Here is a 25,986-nt window from a genome sequence, read left to right on the forward strand (position 1 = left end):
AGCAGTAAAGTAAACATGTTTGCTATTGAAAAAAAAATACTTTTAATATTACTTTAAACAAACCTGTTGTTTTTTATTCTCGATGGGAAAAGCACAATTGCACCTTTTGAGTTAAAACAGGACCAAATATTGCTTTTTATTAGAGGGTATAGCACTCAAAAATAAATAAATAAAGATTTAACTGGTACTTAATAATCCCAACATATGGGCATTCTTTTTTCTTCTCTCTGTCAAAGAATAAAATTATTATTAACGTGTAATATTATAGAAAGTTGTTCATGCGTTATTTTTCATTTTCCCCAAATTCCACAGATGGCTATGTCCTAAATTGTGAATATTTCAATTACTAATTTCATGAAAATGCAACATAATCTGGTTGCTAAAGCACATACCAGGCTTTATTTACCATGGGGGTACTAATGCTGCAATCAGTAGGATTACACAAACATTAACGTTTGTGCAATCCTACTAAAGTAATACTCAAATATTAAAGTTAAAGTGATACTAAAGTATATTTTGTTTTAAATAAAAAAAGGTCATACTTGCCTGTTCTGTGCAAAGAAAACACTGTCTTCTGCTCCACTGGAAGTCCCTCTCTGTATGGGATTAAATTTACTATGTTTGTTGGTCAGTGATTTGTGGCTATGTTTTCGAACCTCTGATCCCATTCCCTCAGTGCGGATCGTGTAGGGCAGTGGCAGATGCTCATTAGGGGTGCAGGTGCACTTCCCCCCTAATCCATGCATCCGGCCCCTAATCTACATGCAGGGTGGGTAGCGCATGAATTTTGATGTTTTTTTGGTAAGCACTTGATTAGAACCAGAGGCTCTAATTGGCTTAAAAAAAGGGTGGGCTCGAGGAGCAGAGCACTGTGCCCTAAACCCACCCTGTTGTGTGACATTAGCAAATTAATATTTACTAATGTCTTCCTGTCTCCCTTTCCAGCCAATCAGGAAGCCCCCCCATTGGCCAGGAGTCCTAAGACCCCATTGGCCGGGAGTCCTAAGACCCGAGTGGCCGGGAAAGAGAAGCGACTGACAAAAAAAGGGAGGAGACATAGGAGCAAGCCTCCGCTGTGACCTGCATAGGGTAAGTACAGAGCCAACGGGGGGCCTGGTGTGCCTGAGGGTGAGAGGGCGAGTGAGCAAGCTGGTGAAGGGGGGAGGGTATGGTGCGCGGCGGCGGGTTTGAGCGACGGGGGGAGGGTCAGTGTGGGGTGGCGGGCTGAAGCGATGTCTGTGGTCAGGTCTGTCCGCCCCCCCCCCCCCCTGACTGATGGAGCACTAGCCGTCACTGGTGTAGGGGAAGTAATGTGCTGGATAACCCTGCAACATGTTTGTAAGCTTGAGACCTGTGGAGTTTCTGTGGCTCCTGCACAGGGCCTGCCTTTGCACAGATAAATATGAGGGCTGGAGTGCAGATTTGCAACAAAATACAATCTAGTATTGGCTGAGAAATGTATTTACAGTGATTCTGTTAGGGTTCCATCATTTAACCACTTCCCTCCCCTCATACATATATATATATATATATATATATATATACACACACACACAGCCTGGTACGGAAGTGGTTATGCCGGGATCATGGTTAAGGCTACAACCATGATCCCATTATAATTTTTTTAACCCTGACAATTATTTTTGATGTAAACATAATCCGAGCGGGTAAGCAGAAGCTGGATTTCTTTTACAAGTGGCGGAAGGGTCTGGATCTCTCCATAAAGAGTACCTATCATTGCTTATTGCTGTCATAAGGGATGTTTACATTGCTTGCAGCAGCAATAAAAGTGATAAAAAGATTAAAGAAACTGTGTAAAAAAATAAAATAAAATAAAATAAATGTAAAGCTCCTCATGCCACCATGTTCACGTGCAACGGTAAATGCACACCTCAGTCCCACGTGCATATGTAAACAGTGATCACACCACACATGTGAGGTATCACTGCAAACATTTGAGTGAGAGCAATAATTCTAGCACCAAACCTATTGTGTAACTCTAAACTGGTATGCACTGCACAAGTATGAAGTAACAGAAAATAAAACAAAAACATCAGTTACATATAACATCTCAGTGTGGGCAGTCAACAACAGGAGTAATGGGTAGTCCATATTAAGAACAATCATGCATCATTATACCAGCATATCCAGGATTTCAACTGTTTAAGGAATCTAGGAAATCTGTTGTTTCTAAGAGCCAATAAGTATTCATTCTTGAAATCTGTTTTTAGAATCCCTAGTTTTCCAAGGGTTAGGTGCTTGTTTCCAGCTTCTAGTGATGGTAGTCCTAGCCGCCAATTGAATGTGAGAGATAATTGCATGCAAATGACAGGGTATATTGACTATCCCTAGATTTAGTAAGACCAAGGCTGGGTTTTATAATTATGCTAGTTACTTCTGAAATAATTAGGTTTTTGTTTTCCAGAAACTACAGAGATCCTTGCAATACCATAGAATGTGTGGAAATGTACCTACAGAGCCACAGCTCCACCATCAAAGTGGCAAATGTAGAGGGCCAAATTTGGCAACTTCGTAAGGTGTATAATACCAGCGGGTAACAATTTTTAGGGACATCTCCCAGCGGTCTATACAAGAAGTGCTGTATAAGGATCTAATAGCTGATTTCCATTGTGTCACTGAGAATTGTGTTGACAAATCAGACTCCAATTGAAACATTGCAGAATTCTTGGCAAAAGTTAATTTATCCTGTAAGAGGTTATAAATTAGGATGTTGGTTTATTGGGGTGCTCATTAGACGACAGGGCTGTCCAGACCTTATCAACCATTTGGTATTGATATCTTTCCTTACACCAGAGCTTAAATTTGTCCTGAAGTGTTTCCCAAATTTTAAGTTTATTATTGGCATATAAGTCTAAGATATTCTTAGGACCTTTCTCTGACCATGGTTGAATGATAAAAAAGGGAATTCCATAAGTTTTATCAGGAATGGTAATAAAGAGATATGGGTCGCTACATGAGAATTGGTTAGCAACTTTCTCCATGTTAGAAAGCTGCTATTAATAGTGAGCAAGAGAGTATCAAGCTTCCAGGGTTTCCAGGCATCTAATAACAAGGAATGATAAAGATTTTCTCTGGGAATTAAGGTAGGCTCAAGGTTTACCCAAGGCTCCTCCTGCACATCTGTTTGTAGTCATATAAGTTCGCTAGTTTTCCCTATTAAGTTTTAATAGTTTCATTTTGCTATATTTTGTAGATTAGGGGAGAGCGTGATACTCAGGTATGGGATTCCTCTATCATTCCATGTATACAGCAGCTGTGATTTTAACTGAGATGTTAGGGGTTCTGGGAGGCCTAAAGATAAGAGACTTTGGAAATTTCACCTTACAGTAAGATACAGTACAAAACATTTGAAAAACCTGATGTTCATAAGTGAGAGAGGTATGTGGATTAGTTAGTAGCAAGATTACATCATCAGCAAATAACTGAATGATATGTTATAGTTGCCCAGTGTGGAATTCTGACATTTTTGGATGTCATCTGATCAATTTCGCTAATGGTTCAACAATGGTTCAATAATCAAAAAAGGTTTTGACAACATTTCTGATGTGTAGACTTGTGCAGAGGAATTTGAATAGAGAGTATGAATGGCCTGATACAAATACCCTTCTCGGCATCAATTGATAACAGCAAAGGTGTCTGAGCAGTTTTGGCATAGTGGATGGCATTTATTATTCATCTCGTGGCATCTGTGCTATTAATTTGGCATGCATTTTCACATTTACCTTTAGTAACGATACAAGGCGGAAATCTTGAGGGACTGTGGGGTCTTTACTGGGATTCGGGTTAATTACTATGTATTATGGAGGGAAAGTAGAGGGGGGGGGGGCGCTGCATCAAATAGGGACATAAGGTGTTGTGCCAGTATATGCTGAAAAGTTTTGTAGTACTCAGACACAAAGCCACCTGATCCTGGTGACTTGCGATTAGAGTATTTATAGTTTTCAAGATTTCCGTCAACGTGAATGTCGAGTTAAGATCTTGGAGTTGAATGGAGAAAGTAAGTTTAGCTTCTTAAGGAACTCTATTACTGCTGAGTCTGAACGTTGGATAGTGGTAGGATCGTCTTTCAAATTATATAAAGAACTGTAATAACTGGCAAATGAGCTAAATCCTGTGGGTTGCCTATTTTATGGTTATCTACTGGGTGATATAGGAAATACATTTTTGCTTTGGATTGCTTTGAGTTGTAAGTGTTTTTGCCAGTAGTTTACCTGCACTATTTCCCCGAGGCGTAGTAATTACGTTTAAGAGCTCTAGCATGACATTCATAACCCTCTACCTTGCACACCACCCTGCATATTATAAAGTGAGGGGTTTTGAACTGCAATGATCGTAATCACACTACCTCTTGGGGATCAGGTAGAAGCTGAAGTAGATGTAGCGGGCCGACTGCCAGATTGTTTCTTGGATTTTTTTGTAGGAGGCTACTTGCTTTCCACTGACGGGTGAGTAGGAGAGGTAGCTTCTGGGCCAGGATGGAGGATACCCTTTTGCCTAAGGAGTCATAGTCCCTCTTCCAGTGTGGAGAGCTTGACTTTTGTTCCATTGGATGTGACCAGCAGGTGGTTTGGGTATCATTTGAATGGAATATGAAGGTTATGGAGAGCCTTGGTCACTGTAAGCATATTTTTTCCTCAGCTGCATGGTATACTGGGAGAAGTCTTTCATGTCTGCATATAGTGAAGGCAGAGACTCAGGGCTTCTAAAGACCGACAGAACTTGCTCCTTAATGTGTGGAAATGGACTTGACGAATCTCATCCCTCAGGATATTGCCGGGAAAGTGGGACGGTCTTGGGAGACAATGAATTCTGTCCACAACTAGTTCTGTCACAGAGATGTTAGGGAGGATGGAGTGAAGCATCATTGAATGTATGCGAGTAGTTGATCTGGAAGCATAGACTCAGGAATTCCAGGTATTTTAACGTTGTTCCTGCTGGATCTGTCCTCCAAGTCTCAAGTTTGGCTTTTAGCCAGGCAGTATTCGGTCAACCAAGGCATTGAAGGAATAGGAAAGTTCTTAAATTTTTGTCTCTACATAACCCATCCTCTTTCACCAAGGTCATTTACATTGGCTCTGACCCTTCTCAGGGAGGAGGTTATGTCAGCATGTACCCCGCAGAGACACCAACATTTCTTTCATTGTGGAGTCAAGTATATGGGTGTTGGTGGCAGGGAAGTCAACTATGGGATCTCTATGGGGATGGAGTCCTCCATATGGTCCATACAGATGGTCAATACGGATGCCGAGGTAACTGTGCATGGCACGCAGTCACCGCCATTTTGTGGCGGCCTATGAGCTCCGCTCGAGGCACCATTTTGGTGTGGATTTTGACAATCAGGCATGAAGAAAACCAAAAATTTCTGAGGCTAAGCCTGGTCTTTCCACTTTTGGGACATCTCTGCAGAATGAGAGATGGGTAGCAGCTTATTGACAGTGGTAGGGCGGCCGGATCAGGCGGGAGTCCCTGGTGGTGGAGTGGAACTCTGTCAGTGAGTGCCCATCTTGATTGCTTCCCCCCCATACTATGTGAATGAGAGCATGTAACAAAAATAAAGTAGGTGTTATCCCAATCAGGCTGTAAAAGTGGAAATACACTTTGGAGAAAAAAATAAAAGTATCTTACTATAAAACCATAGGTTGACACTTAACCCCCTTTTACCACTCAATCTTCACTGTGAATAGTCTTTACAAAATGTTGCCTGAATTTAATTTTAATGTAAACTATTACTTAAAGTATAGTATATCTGTACCCAAGAACAAAAATATAATATATCACAAATTACTGGTCCCTAGTTATGGTAGCTACATTGGTTTTCCTTTTCAAGCCTTTTTTCTTTATTTTCCCCTGGCTATCCTGCCAGTTACCTGTTTTGTGTCCTAAAATGACAGTATTTAATCACTATACTGTATCTTTGGAGAAGCAGAGCTGTGGCCATAGGGCAGGAAGTGTGTTATCACTACAGAACACCCCCCCCCCCATCCTCATCTCCAAAACATAGAAGTGAGGTGCTCTGTAGCCCACAGACAGCTGCAAACAATGTCAACTGATAACAGTGCAACAAAGAGAAGCGTAAGTCATGATGGGCACTGATGGATGGCACTGATAGATGGCACTGATAGGCAGCACTGATCAGAGGCACTGGTAGGCGTCACTGATGAAAACAGGGTGCCATCCCTAATGGGCAATGATTGCCATCCTTGGTGGGCTCTAGTGGGCTTACCTGGTCATGGGTGGGAATCCCTGGTGGCCATGGGTGCGTATTCCTGGTGGCCATGGGTGGGCATCCCTGGTGGTTCTGAGTGGGCATCCTCGGAGGGGGGCTGCACTAATAGTCAATCAGTGCAGACTCCCCTGTCAGGAGAGCAGCCGATTGGCTCTCCTCCACTCGACTCTCCTTTCCTCAGCACGAGTGGAGGAAAAGCCGATAAACGCGTTTTCCTGTTTATGCTGCGATCAGCTGTGATTGGACACAGCTGATTATGTGGTAAATAGCCTCCATCAGAGGCTCTTATCTCGATCAGAGATGCGGTGTGTCAGACTGACACACCACACCACCGATCGCTGCGGCGGGCACCTGATCGTGACTTATCCTGTTGGACGTCATATGACGCTCAGTCAGGATAATGAAACCACTTCCCACCTGTCATTCTGCTATATGGTGAGCGTGAAGTGGTTAAAGTGTCACTAAACTCACATAATAAAAAGCTATCAATAAATGGTGTATTATATGATGTTGACACTCACTCAGTCACTATGGGATTTGTTGTCTGTATTCTGTAAACATTCTGGTTGAACCTGCTGTTCTCTATCTCCCCCTTTTTATAATGTCACCAAAGCAGTTGGGGATTTTGCAGAGCTGTGGTGGCAGCTCTGCAAATACTTAGTTTTCAGTGAGTTTCCTCCCTCCATTTCCTCCCTATCACATCTGAGCAGTCCATGTGACTACAGAGTCACACATGTGGGCGTATACACAGTGGTAAATGGCAGCCCACTCGCTCCTTCCTCCTCCATACCCACTAACCAGCTAAACATAATGGGGGTGGGATATTACATCTTGATTGATGGTGGAATCTCCTCCCTATTATTCTAAGACACAGGCTGGAGGGGCGTGGCACAGTTTACGGCTGATGGAAATCTGCCACAATTATTGTTAACAGGGACAGATTTAACATGAGGTAGTCAAGGACTGTGCATCTATATGCTAGTGTAGCATATTGCATATGCTAGTGTAGCATATTGCATATGCCCCTGGTATTATAACATTGTGTTGACTCCCTAACATGGCCTTACTATAAACAAGATTTTAGCTCTTTGGTATGGTATTACAAGGTTTAAACCACATCTGTCCATAATAGCATGACTTTTGTGTATTTTTTCTTTCTACATTTTTGTACACTTTATTGGGCTGAGATTGATGTGGTTTAAGGTATGATAAAGTGATTAATACCTGGTAGTTTCCCTGCCTATAGGCTCCTGATACCCAAGCCAAATGAAAAACACAAAGAGAAAATATTTTCTTTAATAATAAATGTATAAATGGAAAATGGGATAACATTTCAGCTTCAACTTGTTTTGAAAATGATTTGGGGCATGTAGAAGACTGAAGAATTGCTCAACTATTCTGTCCCTCCCATGTACAAGAAATCAACTGTCTCAGTTTAGCTGAATGATCTTCTTTAAAGATGGATTAGTTACTGATGTAGGCAGGAACATCACCAACCTTGCATATTGCTTTAGATTTGCAATATGCATAATTCAGGAGTAAAAAGAATATTCATTTTTCATTCCTGGTATCACAGATTCAGTGATTAGCAGTCAATCACTTACAGAAAGCTATCATGCAAACAATCATGAGAAACCCAAGTCAAACTAAGATGCTTTTGATTTAAGCAGCAGTGGAGATATATCAAACATTATTCTGGCAAGGAATTGTACAGATTAGAAGAATAATGAGCAGATGACCTTGGTCGACTTGGTCCATGGTTGATATATAGACAGAAAATATGACGGAGCTTTCCAAGTATAGGCAATAAAAGACTCTAAATAAATCATTTTTGCATTTACAGTAAAGACGTGATGTGGTTTGTGCAGGTTTATATGAAAACTAATAACACACGTTTTAAAGAGCAGGCAATATGATAGCTCAGCACATTATTTGTATAAACTTTAAACCCATTTAGTAGGCACTGAGTGTAACGGGATTGCATTGGGAATGTCAGTGACTGTACAGCACATAGACAAGATGATTACAGACTAGATTATTGTGAACTAGTTTTGACCTCCATGTTTAACTCCTTCATTGTCAGGCATAATGGTCATATATATATATATATATATATATATATATATATATATATATATATATATATATATACACAATATAACAAATATACACTATAACATATATATACAACAACGCATAAATTGTCAGAAGAAAAAAACAGCTTTATGAAAATTTGCAGAAAATAATCAGTACAGTACTGCTGTAAGAAAAAAATATTATAAAGCATCAGAAGTATTTGGCTAATTGCTTGTTTTCTTTACAGAGAGCAAAGATAAGCTGGGCCACATGTTTTTTTGCCTTTGTGGTACATGTCTGACCTTCACTGAATAGTGAATGTGGGACTAAGGACCACATCATTTGCAAAAAAGTGTAAAGAACATTTATGAATGCCCATAATACATATCCATATCAAGCTGTAAGTATGTAAACATGTAAGTATAGAGTTGCAACTCTTCCTCCTTAATTAAAATAGCAGGTTAAAGAAATGGGCAATAGGCTGGACTGCGTTTAAATGACAACTAAATAATAAGAAATCCAAAGGCGGCATAATTCACTTAGGCCGCGTACACACGGGCGGACTGTTCGCCCAACCTTGTCCGCTGAACAGTGTTTGGGCGGACAGTCCGCCCGTGTGTGGGCTTTCAGCGGACAGTTTCAGCGGACAGTTGGACGGACAAAGTCTTTCGGAAATTCCGAAAAACTGTCCGCTGAAACTGTGTTTGAGCGAACAGTCCGCCCGTGTGTAGGCTACTTTCGAAATGAGCAAACTGTTCCCGCTCGGAAAGTCCGCCCATTTCGAGCGCGTGTACAGGTAGGCGGGGCCCGCGAAGGAGACGTCGCGGGCTCCGCCGCCTGGAATAGGCTTAAAGGGGAACCCCAACGCCGAAAAAAATCGGCGTGGGGGTTCCCCCAAAGTCCACACCAGACCCTTGTCCGAGCACGCTACCCGGCCGGCCAGGAAAGGGGGGCGAGCGAGCGCGCCCCCCTCCTGAGCCGTACCAGGCCGCGTGCCCTCAACATGGGGGGTGCCTTGGGGAAGGGGGGGCCGCGCGGCCCCCCCACCCCAAAGCACCTTGTCCCCATGTTGATGAGGACAAGGGCCTCTTCCCGACAACCCTGGCCGTTGGTTGTCGGGGTCTGCGGGCGGGGGGCTTATCGGAATCCGGGAGCCCCCTTTAAGAAGGGGGCCCCCGGATACCGGCCCCCCACCCTATGTGAATGAGTATGGGGTACAATGTACCCCTACCCATTCACCTGTGAAATAAAGTACAAAAAAAAACACAACACAGGGAAAAAATATTTTATTGCACAGCTCCGGGGGTCTTCCGTCTTCGGGGGTCTTCTCGCCGGACTCCTCCGCTATCTGTGTGTAGCTCTTTTGCTAGCGGAGGAGTCCGGCTTTCTTCCTCCCCGCCGCCGGCCTCTTCTCCCGACTTCGGGGGTCTTGTCCCCCTCTTCGGTTCTTCTGCCGGGCCACCGCGCCTTCTTGTAGCTCTTTTACAGGCGGTGGCCCGGTCTTCTGTCGCCGCTGTCGTCGCCGCCGCCGAAGCCTTCCGTTCTTGTTCTTCTTCTTGTTCTTCTTCTCCTGGAGATGTTGACTCGACAAGCTCTCCGGCCGGAATGCCAGGGACACGCTCCGCTGCCACTTATATAGTGACAATGGGGCGGTGTCACATGGTATATGTCACATGGGTTGGTCACATGGTGACCCCGCCCCCTTACGATGTCATAGTCCCCATGTGACATCAACCCATGTGACCAACCCATGTGACATATACCATGTGACACCGCCCCATTGTCACTATATAAGTGACCGCACAGCGCGGCTCTGGCATTCCGGCCGGAGAGCTCGTCGAGTCAACATCTCCAGGAGAAGAAGAAGAAGAAGAAGAACAAGAAGAAGAACAAGAACGGAAGGCGGCGGCGGCGGCGACAACAGCGGCGACAGCGGCGACAGAAGACCGGGCCACCGCCTGTAAAAGAGCTACAAGAAGGCGCGGTGGCCCGGCAGAAGAACCGAAGGTGGCGACAGAAGAACGGAAGGCAGCGGCGACAGAAGACCGGGCCACCGCCTGCAAAAGAGCTACAAGAAGGCGCGGTGGCCCGGCAGAAGAACCGAAGAGGGGGACAAGACCCCCGAAGTCGGGAGAAGAGGCCGGCGGCGGGGAGGAAGAAAGCCGGACTCCTCCGCTAGCAAAAGAGCTACACACAGATAGCGGAGGAGTCCGGCGAGAAGACCCCCGAAGACGGAAGACCCCCGGAGCTGTGCAATAAAATATTTTTTCCCTGTGTTGTGTTTTTTTTTGTACTTTATTTCACAGGTGAATGGGTAGGGGTACATTGTACCCCATACTCATTCACATAGGGTGGGGGGCCGGTATCCGGGGGCCCCCTTCTTAAAGGGGGCTCCCGGATTCCGATAAGCCCCCCGCCCGCAGACCCCGACAACCAACGGCCAGGGTTGTCGGGAAGAGGCCCTTGTCCTCATCAACATGGGGACAAGGTGCTTTGGGGTGGGGGGGCCGCGCGGCCCCCCCTTCCCCAAGGCACCCCCCATGTTGAGGGCACGCGGCCTGGTACGGCTCAGGAGGGGGGGCGCGCTCGCTCGCCCCCCTTTCCTGGCCGGCCGGGTAGCGTGCTCGGACAAGGGTCTGGTGTGGACTTTGGGGGAACCCCCACGCCGATTTTTTTCGGCGTTGGGGTTCCCCTTTAAGCCCATTCCAGGCGGCGGAGCCCGCGACGTCTCCTTCGCGGGCCCCGCCTACCTGTACACGTGCTCGAAATGGGCGGATTTGCCTCCTCCTTACGTGGGCGAGTCCGTTCATTTCAAAAGTTGAGCGAACTGTTTGGCAAACAGTTCGCTGAAACAGTCCGCTCGTGTGTGGGCAAGTCCGCTCATGCAAATTTTGAGCGGACTGTTTGCCGAAACTGTTTGACGAACAAGGTTGGGCAAACAGTCCGCGCGTGTGTACGCGGCCTTAAAGTTGAGTTCAGCTTAAAAAAATAAATAAACTAAAAGTCAGCAGCTACAAATACTGCAGCTGCTGAATTTTATTATTCAGACACTCAGCTGTCCCAGGGTCCAGCGATGTGGGCGTACGAAGCTCCACTCGTCTCCCCCTCCTCTCTGCAGTGCTGGTATTGTAACTGTGGTGGCTTGGCTGTGGCTTCACAGCCAGGTACCCACTGCACATGCGCGAGCCGCGTGACTGGCCAGGCAATCATCTGGGACCTGTGATGTGTCCCAGATGATTGCCAAGAGGGAGGGGGGAGAGGTAATCTCCTTTCCTGTGCCGCGGGAGGAAGTCGGAGCTGGGACCCTCTAAAAAGATGGTCCTGCCCCCCCCCCCCCCAAAAAAAATGACCATGCCAAATGAGGCATGTCAGGGGGTCACCTCCTTTAAATCGGAAGTTCCATTTTTGGGTGGAACGCCGCTTTAAGCTGCATTCACACTTTGGTATTTTGTGAATGTGTGTAAAATCGTGTAATTTGTGAAATGCCTGTCATGCTCGCATTGCAATTCATTGTTAATGGTACCCCAAATGCAGGAAATAAAAATAGATTTTCATGTGAAAAAGATTGTTGTGCGAGGGGCAACCCATTAAAATCAATGGACTGCCCTATGCCTATGGCAGCAAAATGTGGTGCGTTTACAAAATGCAAAATGTGAACTCAGCTTTTAAGACTTCAACTGTAATAGTACATTGATGGATACCATTCAAATTTTGTGGGATACAATATGATATGATATGCTTTTATAATGTAACATTGCTTGTTGTGCAACAAGCAGGATTACAGCCCTTTAACAGGATCAGGTTAGTGCGACCATAGAAGCCCAGAGACTTACTGTATATATAACTGTCCAGTGCACACATTCATTGGATGTAATAGGGAGGACATATTATTCTACATACACACCCTTAATTTATTCTTCACTCCTAGCTGCATTGCAAGAGAGCAATTCATTTGACATTATAGACCTTCTATTCATGTTTATTTAGATGGATTAACACGGGTTATGCTCACTGCATTCACACGGAGCATGGATGATAAAGTGGTATGCTCTCTGAACTTTACATCTGGGATTACTCAACCATGTCAGCACAGACATATAAGTGTGTCATTTTCAACATACAAAGAAAAATTAATGGATGGAGAATGAATAATCTACAGTGCCTTGAAAAAGTATTCACACCCCTTGAAATTTTCCACATTTTGGCATGTTACAACCAAAAAAATACATGTTTTTTATTGGGATTTTATGTGATAGACCAACACAAAGTGGCACATAATTCTGAAGTAGAAGGAAAATGATAAATGGTTTTCAACATTTTTTACCAATAAATATGTGAAAAGTCTGGCATGCATCTGTATTTAGCTCCCTTTACTCTGATACCCCTAACTAAAATAGTGGATCCAATTGCCATTAGAAGTCACCAAATTAGTAAATAGAGTCTACTTGTGTGTAATTTAATCTCAATATAAATACAGCTGCTCTGTGAAGCTCTCAGAGGTTTTTTAGAGATCCTTAGAAAACAAAGAACATCATGAAGGCCAAGGAACACACCAGACAGGTCAGGGATAATGTTATGGAGAAGTTTAAAGCAGGGTTAGGTTATTAAAAAAAAATATCCCAAGCTTTGAACATCTCACGGAGCACTGTTCAATCCATCATCTGAAAATGAAAAGAATATGGCACAACTGCAAACTAAAACTGAAAATCAAGAAAAAAACTCCGCTTGTAATGAATTATAATCAAAAACTACAGCTGCACCACTCTAGTAAGATATTATCACAAAACAGAATATAAATAAATAAATGTGTTGCAGTAAAAAAAAAAAACATGGAAAAAATTTGAACACCTTCACTTTGTCTGCATCAGAACTAAAATGGCTTCTGGAGGTAAAAAGAAGCCTCCAGAAGCCATTTTAGTTCTGATGCAGACAAATTGAAGGTTTTCAAATTTGCCTCTAGATACACAAATGCCTAATACAAATGCCTAATACCTAATCCCTTACCGTTGGTGATGCAGCTTTTCCCTTCATTAGAGACGTGAGAGCGCGGAGCAGGGGACACATGGTCCTTGGAGGTGGTGGGACTGCACTTCTCGAACAAGAAATCTGAGGCGAACCCAGAACTCAATGACCCTCTAGATGTGACTGATGACTGCCATCTAATAACTGACACTTCAGGATTGAAAGTATTCATTACTTACACTGGCCGTTTGGAGCTCATTGAGTGTTACCATTGGATTGAGAGGATTCGTTGCTCACACTGGCCATTTGGAGCTGTATTTATTGTCTACCTTATGACCCCTTTCACACCACACCGCCCATTGCGTCGGCGGTAAAACGCTGCTATTTTTAGCGGCTTTTACCGCCGGACTTGCGGCGCATTTCGGACACTAGCGGGTCGCTTTTGCCCCCGCTAGCGGCCACGAAAGGGTTAAAACCACCGGCAATACGCCACAATAGCGGTGTTTTGCCGGCGGTAATACAGCGCTGCCCCATTGATCCAAAGAAGCTGCTGGCAGGACTTTTTTATTACGTCCTGCCAGAGCACCGCTGTAGTGTGAAAGCCCTCGGGCTTTCACACTACACACAATGGTGCAGCTTCTTTAGGGCGGATTGCAGGCGCTATTTCTAACACTATAGCACCTGCAAAACGCCCTGGTGTGAAAGGGGTGTATGTGTATCCCTTAAAGGATTTTGAGTATCCTAGACACAAAAGCCCTTGTTGACCCCCCATAATAGGTGGTCAAAGACTTGAGACTGGGGTGGAGTTTCACCTTCCAGCAGGACAACAAACCTAAACATACAGCCATAGTGACAATGGAATAGTTTAGATCAAAACATATTCATGTGTTAGAATGACCCAGTATAAGTCCAGATCTAAATCCAATTGAGAATATGTGGACTTGAACATTGCTGTTCACAGATTCTCTCCGTCCAATCCGACAGAGCTTGAGCTATTTTGCAAAGAAGAATGGGCAAAAATCTTACTCTCTAGAAGCTGGTAGAGACATACCCAAAAAGACTTACAGCTTTAATTGCAGCGAAAGGTGGTTCTACAAAGTATTGACTCAGGGTAGCGCAATACAAATATTAAATCATAGTGTAGCGCTGAAAAAGAGAGTAAAAGTGACCTTATATATAACCAATCAGTGATCTCACAATGTTTATCCAGACATTAAATCCAGAATTATATAGCATTCAAAAGATACACCTTATGTGCATAATTCATTGGTGTAAAAAAATCATAAAAAACATATAGTGATACAAGAAAGTCCAAAAAAGAGAAAAAAGTCTCTTGTAGATAGTGATCCAATCCAAACGTGAAGTAAAAGTCACCGTCCACCTTCTTTATATGAGACTAACATGCAGACACCATGTGGTATTCCCATCACCATTTATGATATAGGCTTACCAGATGTGTTAGATCCAAACGCATATACATTCGAAGGATCGCAAAGGCTTGTGCACTCGTATGCAAAATCTTTCAAAGACAAACTCTCCAGGGAAGTTTCGGATCAGACTAATCCATTCCAGTACTCAAAACAATTGTCAAATCTTCAGCGATATAATCCAACTCACATTGTTGAACCCATACAAAGAGAAATGAGGGCCACAATAGTGTAATTCCGTTTTAAAGAAAATGTAATAAAAAAAGTAAGGAACTTACATGTAAACAATGAATCAAGCGCTTATTTCATAAAAACACAGCTACAGTAGGAGACCCGACGCGTTTCGTCCCCAAAAGACGTCATCTGGGGTGAGGACGAAACGCGTCGGGACTCCTACTGTAGCTGTGTTTTTATGAAATAAGCGCTTGATTCATTGTTTTTTTTATTACATTTTCTTTAAAACGGAATTACACTATTGTGGCCCTCATTTCTCTTTGTATGGGTTCAACAATGTGAGTTGGATTATATCGCTGAAGATTTGACAATTGTTTTGAGTACTGGAATGGATTAGTCTGATCCGAAACTTCCCTGGAGAGTTTGTCTTTGAAAGATTTTGCATACGAGTGCACGAGCCTTTGCGATCCTTCGAATGTATATTCGTTTGGATCTAACACATCTGGTAAGCCTATATCATAAATGGTGATGGGAATACCACATGGTGTCTGCATGTTAGTCTCATATAAAGAAGGTGGACGGTGACTTTTACTTCACGTTTGGATTGGATCACTATCTACAAGAGACTTTTTTCTCTTTTTTGGACTTTCTTGTATCACTATATGTTTTTTATGATTTTTTTACACCAATGAATTATGCACATAAGGTGTATCTTTTGAATGCTATATAATTCTGGATTTAATGTCTGGATAAACATTGTGAGATCACTGATTGGTTATATATAAGGTCACTTTTACTCTCTTTTTCAGCGCTACACTATGATTTAATATTTGCAAATTATTCACTGTTTTATATCCTTGTGATTGTGTTAGCAGCTTTATTAGTTTTTTTGGGATAGCGCAGTGTTAATTGGTATTAACGTTTTTAGCGCAATACAAATGCCCCCCACACTTTTCATATACAGTTTTTATTTGTAAAAACAAAAATGAAAACCATTTATTATTTTCCTCCCACCTCATAATTATGTGCCACTTTGTGTTGGTCTATCAAATAAAATCCCAATACAATACATTCATACTTTTAGTTGTAACGTGACAAAATGTGTAAAATGTCAAGGGGTATGAATACTTTTTCAAGGCACTGTCATTTCCCTGATTTACATGTGTTACTATATTTGGGATACTACAGAGTTGAATGTTTTCTAACTTCATAGTGTGAATATCATTATTGTGAGTGATACTTGCTGAGGTTGTACAGTGAGGAGGTCTAGTAATACTGTAAGTGCTCTATCATTCGAGCTATTGCTACATTGTATTGCACTTGGCTTATGAATATAGATATTTGGGAATATGTGTGGGGGAAACTGTTTTATGTCTTTTATATCATAGGACTGATTTACTGGAGAGAGCAAAATCTGGTGCAGCTGTGCATGGTAGCCAATCAGCTTCTAACTTCAGCTTGTTCCTATTAAGCTTTGACAAAAAAATGGAAGCTGATTGGTTTCTATGCAAAGCTGCACCAGATGTTGCGCTCTGAATGAATGAATGAATGAATGAAATACTTGTATAGCGCACAATGCGAACTGAATCGCTCTCCAGTTTTTGTAAATCAAACTCCATGCCTTTTTTTATTGTGTATGTGCAATAAATAAGTACAGTAAAACCTTGGATTGCGAGCATAATTAGTTCTGGAAACATGCTTGTAATCCACAACACTCGTATATCAAAACAAATTTCCCCATAGGAAATAATAGAGACTCAGATGATTCATTCTACAACCATTTATTCCTTCAGTTTATAGTCCATATAAAAAGATTATAGCAATGTGACCAGGTTGTGAAACCACAAAATGTCCATCCACAAATGCCAGTCTCCACAAGGGGATTAGAAACAAAATCCAGCAGGAGCTACAGGGTATAAAAGAGAAGAGAGGCCCCTCTAAATGTAGCAATATGGTTACATTTAATGAAGGTACAACATTTAGCAAGTCACATGGTTGATGACTAAAAGAGGAACATCTGAGTATGCAAGCATCTGGGGTAAAGCTATCCACGTAGACTGTCCTCCGCAACGCCAACTCTCACCGCCGTCAGTATGCAATCGTGATAGGGAAGACTACACCGCAGTAGAGTGATCAAGGGCGGTCTATGATGACAGCTTTACCCCGGATGCCTGCATACTTAAATGTGCCTCTTTTAATCATCAACCATGTGAGTTGCTAAATGTAGCACCTTAATTAAATGTAACCATATTACTACACTTAGAGGCGCTTGCTTCTCTTCTCTTTTATACTCAGTTGTGACATGACGCTACTTGTATATCAAGACATCGCTTGTTTATCAAGTCAAAATTTGTAAAAAAAAATGTTGCTTGTCTTGCAAAACACTCTCAAACCAAGTTACTCTCAATTCAAGGTTTTATTGTATACTATATGATGAAGCAGCTTCACCGCCGTCTATTGTTACAGTATTATTCATTATTATTGTTACATGAAATCAGGAGATGACTTATAGAGCCCACAATCAGGTACTTTAGTATATGATGTGATGAATAATATCGGGGGCTCATTGTCACTAAATACTAACAATCTATGTAGTGCTCTGTGAGACTTTGAGGCAGCAAAACATTTTTTTCAGGAAGAATTCTAAGGTAAGCCTTATATATCACTGCAAAATATGTTTCATTGCATATATAAATACTGAATAATAAAATATAATAACACTATAAAAAATATATTCATCTGTACACAAAATATCAGAATAAACCATTTATGCTGCCTGCTGAGCATTTGACTGCTGGATTCTGTGCATGTGAAATAATTGGTGAAAAATGGATAGTATCTTTATGCACTCCTATACATGGCTAAGAAGCCCCCTCTCCTCAGGCTAATGTTCTCGGAGATTAAAGAAAGACACAACTGGTCTGTTACTAATGACCTAGTACAGCTGAGATCATTTGTTTTGAAATAATGGAATAAGATAGCAGTGGGACTTTTGTCATGTGTGCCTGACGCAAGGAAATGAGAAAATATTTAATACATTTTTATTAGATTTTGCATTGCCTTTTTCTTCCTTAACATGCATCAACAGAAATGCTATAGATTTAAAATGTCACATCTTTTCCAGGACTTTGAATTCAGTTGCACAGTAGTACAAACACATCATGGCTGACAAAGAACATTTAGAACCTAATTTATTATCTATATTTCGAAAATATATTAAACAGATTCTTTGCTCCATTATAATCTCTAAATATATGGAAATTCCTTTGGAACAAAACAAGTAGCTTCTTGACTTGTTTTATTATGTGTAACTCAATTTGCACTATTCCCTGCTGGACACATTGCAATACTTTTTTCCCCCAAGGTGCTAAACTGTTCTTCATAACACCATCCACAAAAGTATATATTAGGGATATGTTGTGTGAATGGATATTTGCGACTACCCATTGTTAAAAACGTATTTGATGTTGTTTGTTAGAATGTGTTTTATTTATAAAATAGGGTTACCCATGGAGCAAGGATAAGATGGCAAACAAGTGTGGGCAAATAATCTGGAAAAGAATCCTACATTATAGTGACAGTCACAGTATACAGGAGAAAAACTGATACTTTGTGTGCAGCGATTTTGAGCAATAAAACATTGCTGGATCTGATATTTTCTCAAACCTTTCTCAAACATCTTCAAGTTACTATAAAAACTCATGAAACTTTTACATGTTTAGTACTTATAAATATTAACAGATATTGCACTTAAAGCAACACTAAAGTGGTTTACAATCATTTTGTCATGACTAAGAAAAGAGCATATGAGGAGATGCAGTTATCAATTTATCACATTAGATTTGTGTCTATTGCAAGGTGAAGCAAACAACAGATCTCTAATGTGAACATGATTAGTATATTCAACCTTATCATTTGAATTCAATACTAAAAATGAAGAGCCACGCTAAAGTATAACTTACATGATACGTTATTGCTTAATTACAAACATAATGCATAAGGACATCAAAATATATCCAAAAGAGTGACAAAATATTACAATTACTATAGTGTGAAAAAGAAAACAAATGTGTGGAAAATCTATAAAGGATTAATAAAGTCCACAAAATAAACAGTCACAAAGTGAGGTGAAAAAGATGCCAAAGTGCATGGAACCAGTCCTCCAAAGGGTGACAAGATCTTCACAGAACACCATAAGTGCATCAGACACCTCTCCCCATCAGTTGTAAACTCACTGGAACTATTTGCCTCACATTGACATGTTTGACATAAGAGCAGTTACCCCCACAGGGTTAATATCTGCTCTCTACTTTATGCAGTCAAGGTATAACATGCTCATAGGACAGGGGAGACAAAAGAAAGCTCCACTAGTGTAATATGTCTAAAACCGTAATACAGTTATTGAATAAAATCTTCAAACATTGCACTTCTTCTGATACACTTACTGTGTTGTGTGCGATCTTCTCACCCTTTGGAGGACCACTTCCATGAACTTTGGCATCTTTTTCACCTCACTTTGTGTCTGTTTATTTTGTGGATTTTATTCATCCTTTATAGATTTTCCACACATTTGTTTATTTTTCACACTATGGTAATTGGAATATTTTATCACGTTTTTCCATATATTTTGATGTCCGTATGCATCATGTTTGTAATTGCACAATAATGTAATTTATCATGTTATTTATACTTTAGCGCTGCTGTTCACTTTTAGCATTGAATTCAAGTAATAAGGTTGCTTTTTTTTATTTATTGAAAGTAGTGGCTTTAATTCACTGATTGTGGTGAATGAGTGTTTTTCATTTGGTGGATCACTTGTTTACATAGTATTTTATGATTTCGTATATATTGTTACATTTATAGAACTGTATCTTATGCCATGTACACACGACCGGACTTTAGGCGGAGTTCCGATGGACTTTCCGAACGAACGGACTTGGATACACACAATCACACCAAAGCCCGACGGATTCGATCGTGATGACGTATGGCCGGACTAGAATAAGGAAGTTCATAGCCAATAGCTGTACTGGCACCAGTTTTCGTCCGTTGGACTAGCATACAGACAGATTTTTTCGACCAGACTCGAGTCTTTCGGAAAGATTTGAAACATGTTCTAAATCTAAAGTCCGTCTTATTTTTAATACAGCAAAGATCCGATGAAGCCCACACATGGTTGAATTGTCCGACGGATTCGGTTTACTGTTGAAAAATCCAGCCGTGTGTACATGGTATTATGCTGCTTCCATTACAGATCAAAAGCAGCATACTAAAACATGGCCATCATATAGAATGACTGTGTGCGAAAATGTAGCCCTAGTCTAATTGATCTATCGCAGGCATCTTTTGGCTCCCTACTAATCACCTGCACATTTCTCCTACAGAAACACTTTTAAAGGATATTTAAAACAAAGAACAAAAATGTATATATAGAATGAATAAATGAATGAATGCCACCTCTTTGTGTCTGCTAAAGAGTAGTGGGGTTGATTTATTAAAGGCGAATAAACTGTGCTGTGCAAGTGCAGTTGCTCCAGAGCTTAATAAATGAGGTAAAGCTTTACTTTGCAAAGAGTACTCAATCATGTGCAAGGAAAAAAAAAACAGCATCTTTGCTTGCACATGATTGGATGATGGAAGTCAACAGAGCTTCTGCTCATTTTCTAATCTCAAGAGCAACTGCTTTTGCAGAGCGCAACTGCACTTTGCAAAGTACTCAGTGTATTTATCTTTAGTAAATCAAATCCAGTATGTTTTTGTGCGGTTAGGGAATGCATGTGATTATGCATGCGTTCCTGATCATCACTTACACTACATAGTTAAGGGTAAATCTTAAGGAAATTGAATTAGAAAATTGTATACCGGTAATAGCTTATACATTTTTCCATTCAACCCAGCTCTGCTGCTGAGCTGTTGTATTCTGACAAGGGGACAGCCTCCCCGCCAGTACAGTCCGAGTGCTGATTGGGAGCCAGTTGGTTGCTGGTCTTTCAGCATGCTCATCCGACAGAAGCCGACCAAATTGCCAGCTTCTTTTGGACCAGCTGCCATACACATGGGCCGAATGTTGGCTGGCTTAAGCTCAGTGGTAAGTTCTAGTGTATTGAACTGGTATATCAAACAATGTTATCTTCCTTCCAAGCAACTGTGTGATTGCAGTTCTGTCCTAGAGACTACCATGGCTTCCTCCACAGATAACGTTAAGTAAGTATAGCCACCATAGGCCAGAAAGCATGTTATTCTATGGATTACCAGGTAAAAATAAATTTAAAAAAAAAACGATTAAAAAGAAACCAATGCTGATTCCACATCTATGGACTGATAAACCAATTTCAGTGTAGATACACTTAAATGTACGTATATTGCTGGTAAAATGACAATCAGACAAAATATGTACTTAAATATGATGCATTCAGATTTGTAAGTAAAGGTATAAAATTCAGCAATCTCAGTCAATTTTCCACCATTCCTTTCACTTCCACAAATGAATAATTTTTGTAAAGTGATAGGTTTGTGTAACTCAATACACCTTTATCGCTTTGCATCTCCGCACTACAAGATCTTATTTGGCTGCAGACACACAACTGACTATAGCAAATGCATAAAGGCTATGTTTATTTGTATTTAATGATGCCCAGATCGAAACGTATATTAGAACTCACCAGCCACTGATTAGCTTAGTAGCAACTGAAAAAAGTGAATTAAATCTACTGATTTCTAATGTCCTACTTTAAGGGCTCATTCAAATGTGCATTGATTATGAAGAATGAAGCAATACCGCTTAACGCTCCTATAGCATTCATTATGTGCTTTCGTTGTGTTTATGAAGTGCTGAAAAAAGTGATGTAATGGAAATGATCTACTTGGAGATGTGGTTAGGTTGTAGCGCTATAGCAGACATTTTGGGGAATTCTCTGGAAGATGGATTCATATAATTTGATCTCTCTGACACTTGACTTGGTCCAGCTCAGCTTTGTGGAAACAAATAGTGTTACCACACAGCTGCTCTGTACAAAGAGGAAGTGGCTGGGGCTGCTCTGCTCTAGTTCTCTATTACTTCCCAGTGCATCCGGGGATACAGGAACCTCCACTGCCTCTCCTCCAATGGCCAGTTAATACTTTATAAGTACTTTTCTAACATTCCATAAAAGCTATAGGTGCATATGTTAAGGTATGGCCATAGAGCATTGCCACTGAAATCAATGGAGGGAGCTGACAAGCATCGATGCCTCATGAAAGCAACATACAGCTTAATTTTTGACATAGCACAATGCTACTGCTCCTGTGTAGTGCCACTGTAATATTCATGCAGGGCATTTATGAGGCTTTAAAATGGTGAATAAATGCTGCATAAACACAAGGTATTGACGCACATCTGAACGAGCCCTAAGTCCCAATGATGAGTTTGACAGAGTTCTAAACTCTTTAGCTATCTTCTTTGCAGTACCTAAAGCTAACTGTTTAACGACCAGCTCAGAATGTAGACACAGAACATAAAATACAAATCTTGATAGAATGACTAACTGAATGTTGCAAAGCAGCTGTTTGTTAAATGATAATAAGTTAATACTGTAGTTACTGAGGAAAGAAGCATTACCTTACCTTCAATAGCTGAAAGCAGAACACGTGAGTGATCATATGCAATTACATTTGCATATCTGTTCTTTGGTTTATTAACTTCTAGGTTAGAGTGTTCCCATGTGAACTGTTGTCCTGGGTCAATAGACTGTAAATGAAACAAAAGGCAACATAATGGAACACATAATGGAACTGTTATTTAAAAAAAAAAATAGTATCAAAAATGACAAACTGTACCAATGTAATTTCTTGTAAAAAGCAAACTATTCATGGTTCAGTAATTAACATATTCTAAAGACAGATCACAAAGATAGGCATAGAAAACACACCTTTGGTTGACAAGAAATTAAAATGCTGTCCTAAAATAGCTTTCACTGGTGTGTGAACAGCAACACCATTTTTATTGTTTAAAATTTAGTCTACATTTTTTTCACTGAAATGTTGAGAAGTTTATTTATTGTTAAAAGTCCATAACTCATGTACAGAAATCCTGCAGTGTGATAACTGAATGTAAAAAAAAAATGTCTGGATGCATTATAATGTGATTGATGTCTTTGTTTACAATAATGTATAGAGTCTATGGTGTCCAATAAAAAAATGTCAGTCACAATTAGAGTTCATGCACACTGGATTAAAAAAATGCTTACAGTTTTGTATTTTGCCTGTAGAAGCAGCCCAATGTTTTCCTACTTGTCCATACACATTAGGACCGCCAAATGCAAGAATCTCATGGTGCAGGAGAAGCTCTGCTATTTGACAGGCAGGGTTGGGATTATAAGTTTTCTGAGTTATGAGGGGTCTAAGGACCCTCGTACAGTCTGGTACTCGATTTTTTAGGGGTTTCACTAAAATGAATTAAAAGGTACTTAGCTATATTATTACCTTAGGCACCCATTTGATAATGACAGGTTCACTTTTTTAAACAATACTATGCAGAGATCATATTTTGTGATGCGTATACCGGTGTGTATTGCTTGTGTTGTAGTATGTTCTTAATAGAATTCTAAGCAAATTAGTGGGGATTTCTAATCTTTTTTGCCCAAACAAATCAATATTTACATCATATCATTGTCAGTTACCTATATAGTATTCATATGCAAATCTTTCTACAGCTTTGATATTCTAGCACCGCTAATGTTATAGCTTCACGGTAGCATATTTTGAGATTATCTGTTTATATTTATAGTGGCTGCTTATGTTGGAAAACAACAGTATTGTTGCTCTATGAGCAATGGGAGGGAGGTACCATTTACTTTTGTGCTTGATTATCTCTAATTGTTTAAATATGCAGATCGTATTGCCTATTCTCTTATGTAAAGCCATATTCAGATTAAAAAGGCATTTTCATAGAAATATGAAATAAAAAATACTAAGTTTTACATAAACTATCTTTTTTTAATCCAGATTACATAAACTATCTTAATACAGCCATATAAATATAAACTGTATGTGCTTAGCCTTTGTCCTATAAGTACAGGTGATATCTTTTATTGCACATGGATCCATAGGTGCTCCCACTGAAGTATTACTGCCCATTAATCTATCTCAATGCTTTTACACAACAAAACAGGTTAAAACATGTTATTATTGCAACTCGATAATTATGGTGAAAGAAATAGCCTGGTGCTATATTCAAGTTTCACAATTTAGCCTTCATATAAATCAGTAACTCATAGCAAGTAATCCGATTTCAATTTTGTTCAAAAAGTCTGAACAAAGAAAGGGAATTGGTTGCTATGATGAGTTACACAATTTTCCATATAAATTATGAAGTTACCTATTTTCCGCCAGGCCCAGAATGACTACTTGGCTACTTGGCTCTAGCCGCAAGATTTCTTGTTTTTCAGGTTAATACTTATTTGTTTTAAACTCCTATGAGCTGCTCAGAGTGTTTTATATTAGAAAATAGCATTATTCACTGCAGGTTACACATGTTGTGAGCTCAGCCTTCATGAATGAGCCTATGCATGTATTCGAATACACAAGCTTAAAAGGATTTATGTATGTTTCCGTATTTATCTTTACTTTCTTTGTCTTTGGATTTGTCTGACAGTGTCAAATATTAGATCTCAATAGCTAAAAGAAAGGTGATCAACTACAGGGCATCTTTGTCACTCATGGAAGTTGTTAGATGATATAGGGTTAATTCTCGAAGCAAGTAGAGTGGGTTCACTTTGAAAGGTTAATTTTCACAAGATTGGGCAGCACCATGACTAAGTGGTTAGCACTTCTGCCTAGCAGCACTAGGGTCGCCAGTCATGGCACTACTGTATGAATGTGATTTAGATCTTAGATTGTAAGCTCCTTGAGGGCAGGGACTGATGTGAATGTATAATAAATATATATGCAAAGTGCTTAACAAAAGTATATATCCAAAGAAATAAGCTTTTGAAAATTCCAAAAGTAAAGCAAGTTATATGCAACTGTGAAAACAAATAGACATACAGTAATATGTGAGAAATTCATCCAATACGTAATCTATAAGTGTACTATGCGCTCACCAAAGACATCAACATTTTAAGCAGAAAGTGGTATTCACGAATGTCACCAAGATCCATGATGAATTTCTGTGCAGGTAAACCTCCATCCAAAATATGCATGCACCCAAAATGAGACATACAAAAGCTCCAATGAGAAATCCTTAGTCAATCTGCCTTAGTTTATCCCGTTGGCCTCATAGATTCCTCTGACACGTTTCGTGTGCACGCACGTTATCAAGGAATATGCCTCTCTTGATAACGTGCATGCGCACAAAACGAGTAGGGAGGGGCCTACGTTCTGATGTCATACCGCCACGTCCATGTGTTTGGAGCAGCAGCCACCATTGTAAATCTCTTTGGCTTGTTTTTAGATGCTGCAGCATATATACATGTATTTTAAATACTATTGGCAATAAATACTACACTATATAAGCTTTCTTGGGCTCCTGGTTGTTGAGCTTTTTTGCACTTAGTTTGTTGCTGCCTGGAAGAAGGAATCCATGCGGTCAACGTGATAAACTAAGGGAGACCAACTAAGGATTACTCATTGGAACTTTTGTATGTCTCATTTCTGGTGAGTGCAAAGTTTGGGTGGAGGTTCATTTGCACAGGAAATCATCACGGATCTTGGTGATATTTGGTGGATACCACTTTCTGCTTGATATTTTGATGTCTTTGGTGAGCACATAGTACACCTATAGATTATGTATCGGATGGACTTCTCACATATTATAAACTTTTTTTCCACAGTTGCATATAACTCACTTTACTAATAATTGGACCTTTCATTAACCTATTGCTTTGGATATATACTTTTTTACTCTTGTTAAGCGCTGCACATTTATTATTTACGGTATATTTTATTTACAGGGTTTTGTACAGTCACCTTGCATGCCAGCTGCTACATTGATTGATGCGCTCACTATAGCTATTTTATATTTTAAATATATATGTAAATCGCTGCCTAAATTGACAGTGCTTTATAAGTACCTGTAAAAAAAAAAAAATAACTGTATCATGGAAATCAGCAGAGCTTAACCTC

General features: G+C 40.5%; 1 protein-coding gene across 28 annotated transcripts in view; it reads right to left on the reverse strand.

Moving 5' to 3' along the window:
* The window catches only part of PTPRD (protein tyrosine phosphatase receptor type D), a 2,297,910-nt gene that overhangs the window by 101,778 nt on the left and 2,170,146 nt on the right, over nucleotides 1–25,986 (reverse strand). For all 28 annotated transcript variants that reach the window (XM_077475060.1, XM_077475071.1, XM_077475065.1 and 25 more), the window contains one exon: nucleotides 22,489–22,612. In XM_077475060.1, the coding sequence (XP_077331186.1) occupies nucleotides 22,489–22,612 (124 nt within the window). The remainder of the gene's footprint in view (nucleotides 1–22,488; nucleotides 22,613–25,986) is intronic.

The sequence above is a fragment of the Lithobates pipiens genome, unplaced genomic scaffold (genome assembly GCF_037356315.1).
Source record: "Lithobates pipiens isolate NorthernLeopardFrog02 unplaced genomic scaffold, aLitPip1_a1.2 Scaffold_13, whole genome shotgun sequence".
Lineage (NCBI taxonomy): Eukaryota > Metazoa > Chordata > Amphibia > Anura > Ranidae > Lithobates > Lithobates pipiens.